This window comes from Hippocampus guttulatus, chromosome 16 (assembly GCF_054856545.1).
Source record: "Hippocampus guttulatus isolate MCC_2025c chromosome 16, RoL_Hgut_1.0, whole genome shotgun sequence".
NCBI lineage: Eukaryota > Metazoa > Chordata > Actinopteri > Syngnathiformes > Syngnathidae > Hippocampus > Hippocampus guttulatus.
Window position 1 is genome coordinate 6,578,138 of NC_141276.1, and position 14,805 is coordinate 6,592,942.

Here is a 14,805-nt window from a genome sequence, read left to right on the forward strand (position 1 = left end):
TGCAGCACAATCAAGTAGCACTTCTCAGAAGCTAATGCCACTCTGTGCCACGTCGCTTACCTTAGCTTTGACATGACTGCATGGGCATCACGCCAACGGGGAAGGAGGGACTTTGCAGTCATGCATTTAACATTCTAATTAGGTCTTCAGTTCGGGAGCAAAACTGGTTCTTGAAATGAATAACTGACAATATTTGGAAAAATATCGTTACCAGGAGCAAGAGTGCACTGGCACACACAATATTACCCCATAGATGCATCGTAAGTGACCCCCCCCCCTTGTCATAAAATCCAAATCCAAACCATGCGATAAGAGCTTTATTTGAAATATTACATATAAAAACTACAAACAATTTGTCGCATCATGTTAACAGGCGTTTAAAACCACACTTGAAAAAGAATTTTGGTCAGTAAACTTGTGCCAGCCCAGAATTCAAACATATCCACTATGGAAAACCTTTTGCTGGCAGGAGGACAAGACACGAACTAGTCCGATACATCCATCGTCTCTTGTTTGACATTCTCTGGAGGAAAGCACAAGAGGACACCTTAAGTCTCAAGCCACGTTCCCTTCAGGACTTCCGACGATGGACGCATGCTCACCTGTTGTCTGTTCTTCCTTCATCCTAGCAATAACACACTTCTTAATCTCCAGCCCGATGGCTCTGGAGAGGGGCGGAGGCACAGCGTTGCCCACCTGCCAAGTGACGACAATAAATTTGCAATCAGCGCAAACTATCTTGTGGCTCAATACGCTGGCATGATTTGCTCACTTGTCTGTGTTTGTCCAGGATGTTCCCGAAGAATCGGTACGTATCGGGGAAACCTTGAGAGCGCGCGCACTCCCTCACGCTGACCACTCGGTGCTGTTCGGGATGCAGAACGCGACCCTGCAATAATAAAAATAGAATAAGTGGAGAAAAAGTAGGGCCCAATAAATAAATACAAATGAAGGCTGTAACGATTATACTGAATGATGATGAAATCATGATTGATGAAATTCATTGATTTCAAAAATACACATGCACTCAATACAATACTGAACTACTCAAAACTATCATCACAGCCTCGTGCCTACTCATCTCTGCACGTTGTGGAAAAAAGACCTTGGTCAATATGCAAATCGAGCATTTTCATTCTATTCAAATTGAAGAACTATTTCCTTCACCTCTTGATCTTTTTTATTTCAATTAATTGCTCAGCGCCAGTTTGGTTATTTTTTTAGACCTGTTTTCCCATGGGCTCAGGGTTGGTGACAGTGGTGCTGAAGAACCCGTCCCACTCCAGCCTTCCGTAAAGTCCTGCCCAGTGATTGTGACGGTTTCCCGTGTGAGGCAGACACCACGGAATCAGCGTGTTGAACTGCCGGTCAGCTGGATCACAAGGCTTTCCTGAGAAGAGAAAAAAAATATCCACACGTTACCATTCTGGTGCTTCCCTAAAAGAGCCACTTGCGCCTGTGCGCACCTCCGGCACAGGTACAGACGCCTCGGAGTGCTCCTGTGCCGCTGCGTCCATTCTTCTTATCCGGGTGTGTGTAGCGCAACTTCTTGGTCATGGTGCCGTCCTTCAGGCGCACCTCGATGTTGGGAAGGTCTCTCCAGTCCGAACCAGGTGCCAAAGGGATGTGGCGCATGCGGCCCTCGACCAGAGCACTCATGTCCTAGAAAAAAAAGATGTCGGAAGCTTATATATGGGGATACAGTTACCTTAAAACGAAGCTGGACGAGTGTATCATGTACGAGGAGGCTGCCGCAACCACCCACAGATACTGTAAAAGTCGCATCGAACATCCAGAGGAGGCTAAACCCCATGATCCACTTTTATCCTTAATGTAATATTTTATGTATGATTTTCACGTACCGTAAATATTATAAATACTAACCATGAAAAGTTTGCATTTTTCTCATTCAATCGAACGAGGACGTATATTCAAACCTTTCCTGGACATAATTTGGTTTTTCGGTTACAAATCAGTTCACCAGTAACATTTTGATCATAGAAAGTAAATATTTCATGTATACCAGCTCAAAAATTTCACAGGGAAACTTTTAATGTAATTTATTAACTGAAACCAATCCAGTAATAATTATATATATATATTTTAGCCATTTTGAAAAACTGCTGAGCAAGGTCTCCACACCCGTGTTCAAAAGCCAGATTCAGCCCGAAGACATTTACTCGACATGCATGCTCGCTCACCTTGCAGACGTGATCCCTGAGGATGGGTTGGTACTGCGTGCCGCGAGTCTGCCTCTGGAACCACGACTGAGGTTCGCCGGTGTAGGAAATCTCCAAGGCAGCGGCGCCGTTGCGAATCTCGGGCAGGTCAGACATCGTGTCTCGCACCGTGATGGTTCTGTAGATTCCGCCGTTGCCACTGTCCGCAGAGATTGCCGTTATCAATCACAATATTTGAAGAAGGGCATGCGTGCGCGCGCCCAGAGGCCAAAACTCACCGCGTGACGTTGCTAACATATTTCTTCTCGTCCACCACTACGCTGAGGGAGACGGCTCTGGGAGCGAACACGTGCAGGGGCTCGGGATAGAGAGGGAGTTTTTCTCCGGGAGCGGCAGCCAGGATGATGGCTCTGCGGCGGGTCTGGGCCACGCCGTACTGACCCGCCTGATTCAAAAGCGATCATGTGACAAATGTGACAGGGTTTCCCACTTGCTTTTTATTTACGGACCTTTTAAGGACTTTTGAGGGCTAATTTAGCAATTTTTAAAGGACTTTTTCTCCATTCAGCAGGGGATTCACGGTGGATTTAAACAGAAAACCACATATCACTGAGCTGGTGTTCAAATCATTGCTGCCAAAGGAAGGGAACATCTTTACTTCTTCGGGGCAATCAGCTAACCCTTCATTTGACATACTGTATGTATAATTTTCATTTTCCTACCTGTATTACAGGTAGGAAATGTCAATTTATTTTCAAATAAAAATAATTTAAGGAGCTGCCGCTGTTGTGAAAGCGCTATATAAATCAGCATGTATTGTATTTTTATTGATTTTAGAAGCTTTCCATGAAAATTAAGGACAATTAAGAACATAATTTTACGTCTTTTTAATGGATTTTTATTATCTTTAAGGACCCATGGGAACCGCGCGCAAACACGCACATACAAATGTTCCCTTTTTAGTTACCGAATTTTACAAATACATTTAAAGGAAAATGTAAAGGGGGGGGGGGGGGGTGCACAAAACTACAGAAAAACAAGAGTGATTAGGATAAATGTACCTGCAGGACTCCAAATGTGCACTGGTATCCCATTCGGACGAGACAGCGCAGAGTCAACTTGAGCACCATGGAGCTTTTGAACGACACAAAGTTCCTCACATTCTCGAGCAGAAAGAACTTTGGTCTGTAGTAATCGCAGTAACTGCAACGCAGGAAGACAAGCGTTAGCCGTTGCTCAGAGTCACACCGTTAAGTCGCTTCGTTTTCATGTTTGACTTGTCACACCTGAGGTAGGAGACCACGAGCGAGTTCTTGAACTTGGAGTACGTGCGCGAGTTGAAGCGATTCATGCCGCTGAAACCTTGGCAGGGGGGCCCGCCGCACAGCATCTCAACATCGCCCTTCTGCGGTAGCTTCTGGCCCAGGGAGTTTGTCTTCTCGCCCGACATGACCAGCTTGAGCAACACGTTGCAGTCCTCGGTGAACACGGTGGTGCCCGGGTTGTTGAGCCTGAAGGCCTGCGCCGCCGGCTCCCACATCTCGATGGCCCACTCCGTCTGGGAAATGCCTTTGCGACGGAAAAAAAATGGACGTTCGGTCGGTATCTTGCTTGGGCTATTTAACCGCGTGGAGAAGGAGGCGTTCCTACCAGCCTGGTGGAAGCCTTCAGAGAGACCGCCGCAGCCCGAGAACACGTCCAGAGTGCGGTATTTGTGCACCTTGGGAGTCTGCGGTTCAGTGGGCTGCTCTGCTTTTTCCTGAGCGGCGGAGGACTTCCCTTTGCCTTTACCTTGGAAATAAAAAAGATGGTATATGACTGACGAGGTTGGGGTGAAAAACGTTACAGGTCAAGGTTAGTAGCCTTTTGAGAAATGGCGGGCGGGGTGGGGGGGGCATTTTCATTCAGTCATGTTGTATTTACCTTTCCCTTTGCCCTTTCCTTTGCCTTTGTGTGCAGCGGAGCGAGCGTGGTTTGGAGGGTCCTCAAAACTTTTAGTTTTGGCATTATAAGCCTGCAAGAGAAGATTTTAGGGACATGGACAAGTGACTTGATAGCTGGTCTACAAACACTGTATTTTGGTGGTATGACAATGTTTGTTATAACAACCGGAAATAGCCTGAAGAAAAAAAAAAGGGGTTGCGGGGCTCCATCTTCAGGCAAAACGAGTCAGTGAAGACGCGACAAACGCACACAAGTGTACCTCCAGGAAATAGAAGCGGTCGGGTCCTCCGTTGGAATATTCATGGACCGACTCAGTGAGGTCCTCGCCATATTCTACGTGGCAGCGTCCCAGCACGTCGGCCATGTTGACCGTGACCTCCTCGTCGCTCCAGTACAGTTGATTGACATCTGTGTGGTAGCTGGCTTTCACTCCTTTGTGGGTGTTCTCGGGTCTACCGGAGGAAAATGATCATTTCAGTTTTTCCTCCTCTCCACACCGTCTCGCAAGTAATCCTTTACCTGTAGAACTTGTAAAGTCGCAATTTGACCTCGGCCAAGTCAGCCTTGCCGTTGCTACGCTGGTGGCAGAAGATCTCCTTGATGCGGCCGATGCGGAACGGGTCCGGGGCGTCCTGGTTGGAGCCTTTAATGTAATCGGAGGACTTCCTGTAGTATTCTGGATATAAGTCCTCGTCCACATCCTCTTTCCTGTGGGAGCGCTTGACCGGACTGGCTGCTTTCACACTGATGGGAGACGCAAGATCGTGAGCGCGGGGGGGAAGGGGGGGGGGGGACAAAACAAAACAGTATTTCCATTTCTTGAGCGTCACCTGAAGTTAAAGGCCTCGGGAGGCATGTAGACGCCATCTCCCACCCGGAACTGCTCGCCTTTGAAGCAGGCCAACGCGTAGAGCGCCTTTGAAACGTGCTCTTCATGCAGCGGCTCAAAGACACAAGGCTTTTCCTGCTCCTCGCGCTCTTTCGTCCTCACGCAGCTGCTGCAGAACCTACTCAAAATAAAAGCAGGGAGATGAATGGGGTTAAGCAGGGTGGAACGCTAACGCCTGTTGAGAACGAATGCTTGCGCTCACTTGAATTTGCAGTCTTCTGATGGCGCGGTCTTGGGCGGTGTCTCAAAGCGAGCAAAATCCATGTCATACCAGAATTGATAGAAGAAACTTTTCCCGTCGTCTTCAATCACCTTGACGTCTGTATCCATCCCACCCTGAGGCACAAAAGCTGCAGTGAGCATCGCAACAGAGGACCCCCCTCCCCCCCACTAAAGCGGACTTACCTCCATGAACCAGTTGTTGGAGGGCGCCTTGTAGGAGACATTGACTTTGCCTTGGATGTAGTTGAGCGACATGTCCTCGCACTCGTCCACGATGAGCAGCTCCAGGGGGTCGGACGACTCGCCGAGCACGGTTTGTGTGCCGCGGAGAAACCAATGGGCATGAAACATCTTGCCGTTGTTGTCCTCCCACATGGCCGTGATCCTGGTGGGCGAGGGGACATTTGAAAACGGGGTAAAGTCAACAATGCAGCACAAGCAAAAGGAGCAATGGGGCATACTCACGGGTGTATACATTCTTTATCCTCTGCGCAAAGCCAACTAAAATTACTGCATCTTCACAAGTCAGTTGTGAAACTTTGGGTGCTATGCATGTCAATATATTGCCCCCTGGTGGCCAAGATGCACACACACAACGGACAACCAAGCATGAAATCATACTGCACAAACTGTTTTAACTAATCCTTGACTTTCCATTTGCTCCCGTCATGATTTTAAAAAGGACGAGGCTGTAGCTTACTTTTTATTCTTATTTGAATTTTTTTTTGTTGTTGGGGCATTTTGGGGGGCTGGAACAGATCGCCATTTTATGGAATTAAAGTTTTGAGTCAAGGCACCATTGTACAGTTTTTTTTTTTCAAAGCCTAATCCAGATTGGAAAATATTCATTTTCAAGAATCTACTTTGAAACTCTCATGTTGGCATACAATGTCCCTTTGGTGAAGGCCACATACAAGCAGTCAATCTATTTAACGTTCAAAGCACAAATAAAGCTGAATGAGATGTCAGTCTGATGATTGTTGTGGTGGTGATTATGAAAATATTAAACAACTTTTTTCTCCTTTCTCCATTCCCATCAATATGTATTAAAAATGATGTGCGCTTTACCTCGCCAGATACAAAGGAGTGGCCGGATCCTCTGAGGAAACGGAGACGCAGTCGCCCACCTCCAGCTCTTCATCGTTCACGCAGACCTTTTTGTAGTACTGCTTTTTGCCCTCACACTGAAAAGCAAGTGAAAACAGCGAGGGGTCATTCATGACACCCCCACAGGCTCATCAAGCGAAAAGCATCCAGTACCTGAACGGGCTCGCCGACCCAAGTCAGCTTGCACTGAGTCTGCTTCTTCCTCTTCACCCGAGACGCTTTCTTGGTCTTCACAAGGACATCTTCCTCCTCTATGTTCTCATCATCCTCAGCCTCTTTCACGGCCAGGTTTGGGCACCTGTCTCAACGAGCACGGACATTTTCATCGGTTAATGAGGGGACCTCCCTCAACGTCAAAGTTTACATCAAATAAATACAACCGCTCCAAAACATGATGCATGTTGTTGTTCATCACGCTCACCTTCTTTGCTTACACGCTTGCTTGCTTTTGCCGCTTCCTCCAAATTTGATCATGTCCTTGCAGGCGGCACACTTGCCACAGTCGGGAGATTGGCAAACCTTAAAAAAAAAAAATTTTTTTTAAAGGCCATGGTAAGGATTTCCACATTCAAATAGGCCGTTTCAGATTGAGTGGGCGTGGCAAAGGCTCACCTCGCAGACGCCGCAGCGCTGCCGTTTGGCGGCGCTCTCCTTGTCGTCCTGCTCGAGCTGCTCCGAGAAGAAGGTGTCGAAAATCAGGTAGACCAACTTCGTGGTGGTGGCTTTGGTGGGACCTTTGCTGTCCTTCTCGATCTTGGTGGGGTGACGGATGGCTTGCCGTCTGGCAGCTCGCCTGGTTGAAGTAGACAAAAAAAAAAAAAAAAAAAAGCCATTTGCGTTCAAGGATTCGGTATTTAGGATCTGAAAGAGGTGCCGGTGGTTGTGTGATGCAATGTCAAGATGAAGCGGTTGGCCAATCATCTAAACCACAAGTGTCACACTCCGGTCCTCGAGGGTCACTACGCTACATGTTGAAGATTTTATTTCCCTCCTCCCACACACTTGATTCAAATGATCAGCTCAGCCGCAAGCTCTGCAGGAACCCGATCGCGATCCCGATCATTCGAATCAGGTTTGTTGGAAGAGGGGAAACATCTAAAAAGATGCAGGGTAGTGGCCCCTCGCCGACTGGAGATTGAAACCTGTGATCGAAAGCGTCCAGCCATGCAACACGAGACAAGCAACACAGTGACGCTGTAGAATGAAGAGTAAAGCGGGACAAACGCATATTGAACACAACTATTTTGTCCCTGTGTGTGATAAAAAAAAAAAAAAAAAAAAGAAATTTGTATGCGTGTGCCACTCTTCAGCCATTAAAAAAAAAAAACCCCCCAATAAATATAAAGGTAGTAGACACCTGAGGCACACCCCAACGCTCTGTATTATTGACGCAGGCATGGTCAAAACGTAAGAGAGCTTATAATATAATATTATTATTATAATTTTTTTAAAAAACGCCCAAACATGCATGTATGCTAGAGTATTTTTCAGTTTTTTTATTTAAAGGCAGCGGGAGCAAAACTGAGCTCGGTTGTATTTTACTGAAATATTGAACCATTTACTCACGTTATTTACCCAAATAAATAAATAATAAATAAATCCTCAAATCCATCAAAGTCCTAATTTTCTGTATCCGAAAAGAACAGCTGGGCAAGCTCACAATCAAACATGCCAGGCTCCCTCGCGTCATTGTAAACGTCAGTCTCGTTGCCGTGCAGCTCCTCAGAAATGATGTGTCAGGTCCCAACAACGGTGCAAGCAGACACACAAACCCAAGCATCAATAATCCGTTCACAAAATAGCTTTCACAGACTTTGGAACTCTGCGTATTATACTGACGCGTATTATCAGGCATCCCGTCCATTTTGGGGAAAATTTTGACTTATAAGCGCGCCTTTTGGTCGTGAAAATACAGTAGTAGTTTCTATGGCAACGCCGGGCTGATCACCTGAACCTTCATAGCACTTTGGAGGCAAATCATTTCTCATTATTCTGTCTGCTACATGTGCTCTTTGCGTGATTCATGCCATCAAAAGCTAGTCCTTCACCAGCCGGCCACATAAAGCGGACCCCGCTGCCCTTGCTTTGGATAACATTACACTCGTGTGGGCGTCGCGTTGCGCCACGCTGCTTATGGAGCCACTCGAAATGACAAACCAGATGGCGTAATGACGATCGTACACACAAACGACTATGTGAAGCCATACAAAACAATGGCATGGACTTTCTCCCATCACACGAGCTAATGATGCATTCAAGGCCAACCTACCAGGACAGCAGCATGCTGCATTAGGAAACGTCAGAGGAATAGCAGACGTTAGCGAGCACTTGAAGCAAATAATTGTTGAAAATAAAATGACAATTTTAATATCAGGAGCATTTGGAGGCGCTGCAACTTAAAAAAAAAGGCAGGTGAGGCGCCAACCCATCCGCCTCCCCCCACATTAATCGAAACGTCGCAGCGAAGAAAGTCGTACCTCTTGCCCAGCGTCACGCCGGCCAGCTTGATGAGGTCACGCATGCAAGGCGTGACGATGATTGGCTGCTCGTCCGAGTCGCCCGCCTCGTCGTAGCTCTCCACTTGCTCCACCACAAACTGGGCGTGGCGCAACAGAGTGTCCTCGGTGAAGCAGTTGAAGTTGAGGCCCGGCGGTGGCACCGTGGTCTGAAGTCGGGGGGGAAAAAATGTACAGATTCGTTATGACGTTCGACTGGACCTTTTGATCTCAATTGTCAACATAATGTACATTTTCCCCTCCAAAAACTCAATTTGACTGGTTTCTACTTCGCTCAAATAGCTCAAAATGAAAGAGCGAAGCCACAACAAAAAGTTTCACCGATCCAAAGTAGCAGTGATGCCACCGTGTACATTAAATAAGACAACCTCACCTCAATCCTGTTGAGAAGATCCTCGTAACTGGCGTCCGGATTCTTCTGGAGGAACTCCACCACGATTTTGCTCATGTAGATCTTCTCCTGCATCAGCGCGAAAATGGCAGAGTACTCCTCGCTGGAATTCATCAGGATGTAGTCGGCAAATGCTGGGGAGGGAGGGAGGGAGGGAGGAAGGAAGAGTTCATCCCCATCGGACGGGGAAAACGGACGACAACAAGAAGCCCGTCGATACCTGTGGTGAACCCGATGAGAGCTTTTTCGCCGCCGTCAAATCCAGTAATCCACCAGGCGTTAATGGGTCCAAGTTTCTTTGCGGGAACGCCACCTCGAGAAGGAATAATTCAACAATTCATGCCACATCTGTCATTACATTTCGCAGCTCTTTTCACACAGGTGTGCCTAATCAAGTGTCCGGTCGGAGTAGATGAATGTGGCATGGCAGCCTGGTTTTTACCATCCAAGCAGGGGTTGTCATCATAGATTGGTTTGACAACGCAACTGAAGTAAAGCTCCACGTTCCTCTCAATCAGTCCGGCGTCAAAGGGACAAAGATGACCATGCTTGTCGTAGATACTGCAGGAGGAATTTACTTATTTGTTCTTTGATAAGCCCACACGTAGAACGTCATCATTATTAGTGATTATTTATTTATTTATTTATTGGATCGAGAATTCTCACCTGAAGTTTGTGATTCTGTGCTGTGGCAGATCCTCGTAGCTCTCAAAGCCGTCCTCGTTGGAGTCGAACAAGGACAGCCGTTCGTCAGTCAGCATTTCAGGCTCGTCCAGCTGGAGACACAACCACGTTGGGTTCATGACCGTTCACGTGTCTTTGGAAGATATTTGAAAAGGGGAGGAAAAAAAAAACAACAAAAAAACATGCTTACTGCAGTGTCTGGATCCCCTTGAAAGAACTTGAGGTCGGAGTCGTCCAAATATTGCCTGCAATCCGGACATTTGGGAGGTGGCGTCTGAAAAAGCACCCAAAAAAAAATAAATGTCAGATGAGCTAAAACCTCCGAGTTTTTTGTTTTTTCATTTCTTTCCCCAAAAGGGGAAATGCTATTTACATTCTACCTTTGCAGCAGAAACTGTCTTGGTCTCTTCATGAGTAGCCCTGTCAAAGTCAAGGATTTTAGAGAGACAAATTCAAAGAAGCGACGTCTGAAAGTGTTTGAGGAACTTACTTCTCATCAGACTCCACTTTAAGACGCTTCTCCTGGGACTATGGCACATTTTGGGGAAGAAAAAAAATAAAAGATTAGGCTGGCAGTGTGAACAAGTGGGCTGCAGGAGTTGAATTTAAGAGCACTCACCTCTTCAGCACCATCTTCCTGTTTCACTTCAGTTTCTCCATTTGTGGCTTCGCCACTCAGGTCTTCGGATTTGCGCTTTTGACTGTAAAATAGGTCGTTTGGTCCCAAAACGCTCAAATGAGACAACTGTACGTTTTCCCCCCAGAAATACAAATATCAAAACAGATTTGTTTTTTTTGTTTTTTTTGCATATTGCACTACGATTTAAGGCAACAATCCTTCAAAAACAGCAAACAGAAAACAGTCATTGATTTAGCCGTCTAAGAATCTGTTGCACAGGGAATATCTTCAGATTCAAATCTATAGCAAGCTTGCTATGAAATGCACCAAAAATAAACCAATCAAAAAATATAAGAGCTACAAACGCACACTTTCGAGAACATAGACATGATGCTTGGTTGTTTGCCGCCGCTTCTCGTCACCCTGGAAGTGGCCGGAGACTCTGCGGGGAAATCAAGAATTCAAGTTTAAAAAGAATTGGCACTGAAAACTGTTGCATCGTAAAGAAAGGTGCCAACTTTTGGTGTCAGCCTTGCTCTTGCGTCCTTTCCCACGAGCGCTGGGCGATTTGAGGGCCTCGTCTTCCTCCTCAACATCCATGGCGGCATCCTCGCCTTTGTGGGAGCCGTTACTGAGGCCGTTTGTTTTGCCGTTGGGCTCCTCACCGTTCTCCAAATTGAGCGCCTTTCCCAGCAAGGACTTCACTTTGGAGACGTAGTCCTCCTGAGGAAGGAGGGCAACAAAGACCACACATTAGACACAATGTTGCGAGTTCACGAGAGCTGAACTTCTCACCATGGAGATTTCCGAGTTTTTCATCTTTTCCTCGAGGATGCCGAGGGCATCCTGAGTGTCGGCATGCAGAAAGTCCTGGACCAGCTTGAGCTTCTCTTTCACGTGATCCTAGAAGGACGATAAGAAACCACTGTTAGACCACTGGTTAACATGCATCTCTTTTTAATAGATTACATTCAAACTGTTCTGAGCTCATAGAAAACAAACGGAATAATGACTTCGCATTGATTTTAGTGACCAGCGCAGCACGTACGGATGCGTCTTACGTCACCGACGTAAGAACGGAAACCCATCGAATCCCTCAACGACATTGCTTACACCTGTGTGAGCCTCGCCAATCACGGGTTTACCCCTTCCCAAAATAGAGTTCAGAGAATTCTACACGCCATTGTTGCTTGAAAAAAAAACCCAACATATTGTCACGTTTAAAGGTCTCGTGTGACAAAATACGTTGACTTTGCTGCTGCGGTTCAACTCACCTCGTCTGAAAATCCATCTTCGTGCAGCACCAGCAACCTTTAAACGAAGGTGAGAAAAAAAAAAACAAAACGACGCTCAGCCATGTTAGCTTTCTCTTTGGTTGACCACTATGACACTGTTCATAGTGGCGCCAAAACCTTTCTCCGCACACATACACGCGTTGACAGGCTGGGGCGCTAACGAGCATGCTAACTCGCCCGATGGGACGCGACGGTCAAGTGGTGACATGCTATCGATAGCAACAGCGAGGAGGCACCAGTCAAGTCGCTATAGCACATTCATAACTCAAAGACAAAAAACGGAATATATTGGCCATGTTTGAGCAACATGTAGAAGATTAGCATCCGGGTTATTATACACGGCAGCCTACCTTTTCCTGACATCCTCTGGCAACGACAGGGAAGTGCTGGCTGGCATGACGCTCGGCTGGTAGTAAAATCAACGTTTAAGAGCGCGAGTTAAAGTAGCTTTAAAAGAATCTAAAAGCGGAGTGAGAGCGACAGTGCAACTCAGCCTGAGCATGAGTCGTGTTGTGGAATGGATGCGAGAAAAGCAATTGGCGCGCCTGGGCCGTCTTTTCGCGCGGAAACCTGGGCGTTTCGGACTGTACCACTTACAGAGGCTCATGGTTAAGACCCTCAAATGTAAGGACGTATCACAAGTCCAGAAAGGAACATTTTGGTCTATAAACACACTATGTATTTTATTAAATAACTTAAAGTGTGAATTTTCATATTTTTGTCGCTTTATAAATGGTATAACAGTTGCTAATTTGAATTAATAAAACGAATCACCCCCTTGTTTTTCTTCCGGAAGTTGAGGACGACAGAGTATGCGGAAACGGACATACTGTAATATTGTTTGGCAATTTGAACAAAATAAGACGTTTTGAATTGAACTCTGAGAGCACACATGGAACCAATCTTATGCTGGTTTATGAAAATGTGAGGTAGGCCAAGTTCCCTAAGTCCCCCACACTTTTACAATTATCTTTTTCCCCTCCCCATACTTGCAGAGTGTATCGTGGATTTTAAAGGTCAATTCACACTTTCAGGATCACATATTTATTGTAAAAACAAAGAAGGAATTTGTCTCCAGTGTTATGAAGGACACATATTGCAGCAACAAGCAATTATTGACCAAGCATTGACACATAAGCCCATATGGCGGCATAGACGAAGTTTTATTTGGCGACCACCTCCAGAGACATTTTATATATGATTACGATATGAAAGGTTATTTTTGAGAAATAATTGATTTATTTTTTTTTGTAAATATGTATGTGCGTATAGTGATATGAATATTAGAAAAACAGCACAATACAAAACAGTAACAATTACAATGCAAGCTAATCACTTTATACATAAAACAAATAAAATATGATATATTTACAGGTGGGCGACTGGTTAGCAGGTCCGCCTCACAGTGCAGAGGCTTCGGCCTTCCTCTCATCTCAACTGTAGAACGTAATACATAACCTAACCACCGGGTGGCAGTGTGACATTAGGATTTGTGTGACCAGTTTACGATGAGTTTGATTAAAATAAAATCCATCCACAGACCTTCATTAATTGGCAATGTGTGTTTAGAGTTGATGCAAACAAATATGTGTCAGTATATGTAATTCATGTAATTTTAAAATTTAGACACCCGAGATGTAAGTTTATGCATGAAGTTCTTCCACTCTGTCAGTTTGTGTGCTCGCTTTGGTTTGATTACATGTGCGTGCGTGACTTCCCCTTACAGGTTTGAGCGTCTGATGTCACTTCCTGCAAGGAAAAAGGCTGTGCAGCGATCTGGCCGCCTTCCCAGCAGGCGCAGCCTCCTGGGGCTGATTCAGCCAATGTTCCCACCCAGGAATCCTGGACTGCTGACAGGAAACAGGCCCAAGTCTCCCGAGGCCGCTGTAAGTCAACCCTTGCCCGAGTCTCCCCCCAGGACCCCAAAACATCTCTGGGGGGCATTTCTCAGACAAGCCAGCTTACAAATAGACATTCATGGTCAGCACCACACCCCGAATCTCACTCGCCTTGCCCTCTGCCCGGCTTCCCATCAGCGCTGATTTGAGGAATTGAACAATTCTATTGTGTAAGACAGGCGTGATTAACAGACACTTTGGACCAATTTCATGCTTTCGTGAACTAACTTGTGTTTTCCCGCAACCTTGTCTAGTATATAAGCTGTCCACTGTAGTAATCGCTGTCCCTGACAGGGTTAACTGAAGGCTCTAAATTGTCCATAAGTGTGAATATCCGGGCGAATGGTTGTTTTGTCCATATGTGCGCTGTGATTGGCTGGAAACCAATCATTGGTGTAGCCTGGCCAAAAGTCATCTTAGGTCAGGGTTGTCCAAAAATGTTTGTAAAATGAAAGAATGCAAGGCCCCTCTAAAAAAATTCTTCTATCTTTTTTTCTTCTTCAAACAATAGTAAGCTAACCATTTTTCAAACAGATCCTTGATTTTTAATGTGATATTGTCACAGATGGGACCTTGACACAGAGCACAGTGGAAGAAACAGTTTTTGTTTCTCAAAACCAATGATCTATATTTACATAGTTTTATGGAGAGGAAATGTGTTATTTCATTTGTGTATAGTTGTGTGTTTGTATATCTAGAGAGGCTACAGAATGAGTAGGAGTGGCAGCTAGTTTTTGACTCATTCCTCTCTCTCTGCCCACCACCATCCTTTTCATAAACCTTTTGTAACTAGCCAGGTCAAAAGCCATTTTTGATATATGCCACAGACTGCTGAAAATCATATGGCGGGCCGCAAATGGCCCCCGGGCCGCATTTAGGACACCATTGTCTTTTGAAGATGCCGAATTGGCCTTTCATGCGAATGTGAGTGCAAATGGTGACCTGCCTGTTCGTGCACTGCAATTGCGCAATTATGACATACCGGCTGGAATAGTGTAGGGGAGTGATAGTTTGTGCATCTGTACCATTTCTACTTAGATTTAAAGCAAAGCACAACAAC

At 45.8% G+C, this 14,805-nt stretch overlaps 1 protein-coding gene across 2 annotated transcripts; it reads right to left on the reverse strand.

Annotated features, from left to right (window-relative positions):
- Window positions 1-299: 299 nt before the first annotated feature.
- On the reverse strand, window positions 300-12,416 carry dnmt1 (DNA (cytosine-5-)-methyltransferase 1). Of its 2 annotated transcripts, XM_086133386.1 has the most exons (35): window positions 12,198-12,416; window positions 11,827-11,863; window positions 11,348-11,455; window positions 11,071-11,275; window positions 10,922-10,994; window positions 10,553-10,634; window positions 10,424-10,461; window positions 10,314-10,353; window positions 10,124-10,207; window positions 9,916-10,025; window positions 9,692-9,810; window positions 9,470-9,562; window positions 9,232-9,383; window positions 8,820-9,007; window positions 8,612-8,626; window positions 6,955-7,135; window positions 6,764-6,861; window positions 6,496-6,640; window positions 6,304-6,419; window positions 5,419-5,620; window positions 5,216-5,349; window positions 4,955-5,131; window positions 4,644-4,868; window positions 4,384-4,576; window positions 4,104-4,194; window positions 3,831-3,971; window positions 3,467-3,749; window positions 3,242-3,383; window positions 2,459-2,625; window positions 2,202-2,379; window positions 1,467-1,662; window positions 1,227-1,390; window positions 773-889; window positions 603-696; window positions 300-523 (listed from the first exon to the last, which is right to left on the reverse strand). In XM_086133386.1, exons 1-35 carry the CDS (start codon window positions 12,242-12,244, stop codon window positions 486-488), a joined length of 4,473 nt encoding a protein of 1,490 aa, XP_085989512.1. In that variant the 5' UTR covers window positions 12,245-12,416; the 3' UTR covers window positions 300-485. The 2 variants fall into 2 exon arrangements, with proteins under 2 accessions (XP_085989512.1, XP_085989513.1); XM_086133387.1 differs by lacking the exon at window positions 8,612-8,626.
- Window positions 12,417-14,805: the final 2,389 nt, after the last annotated feature.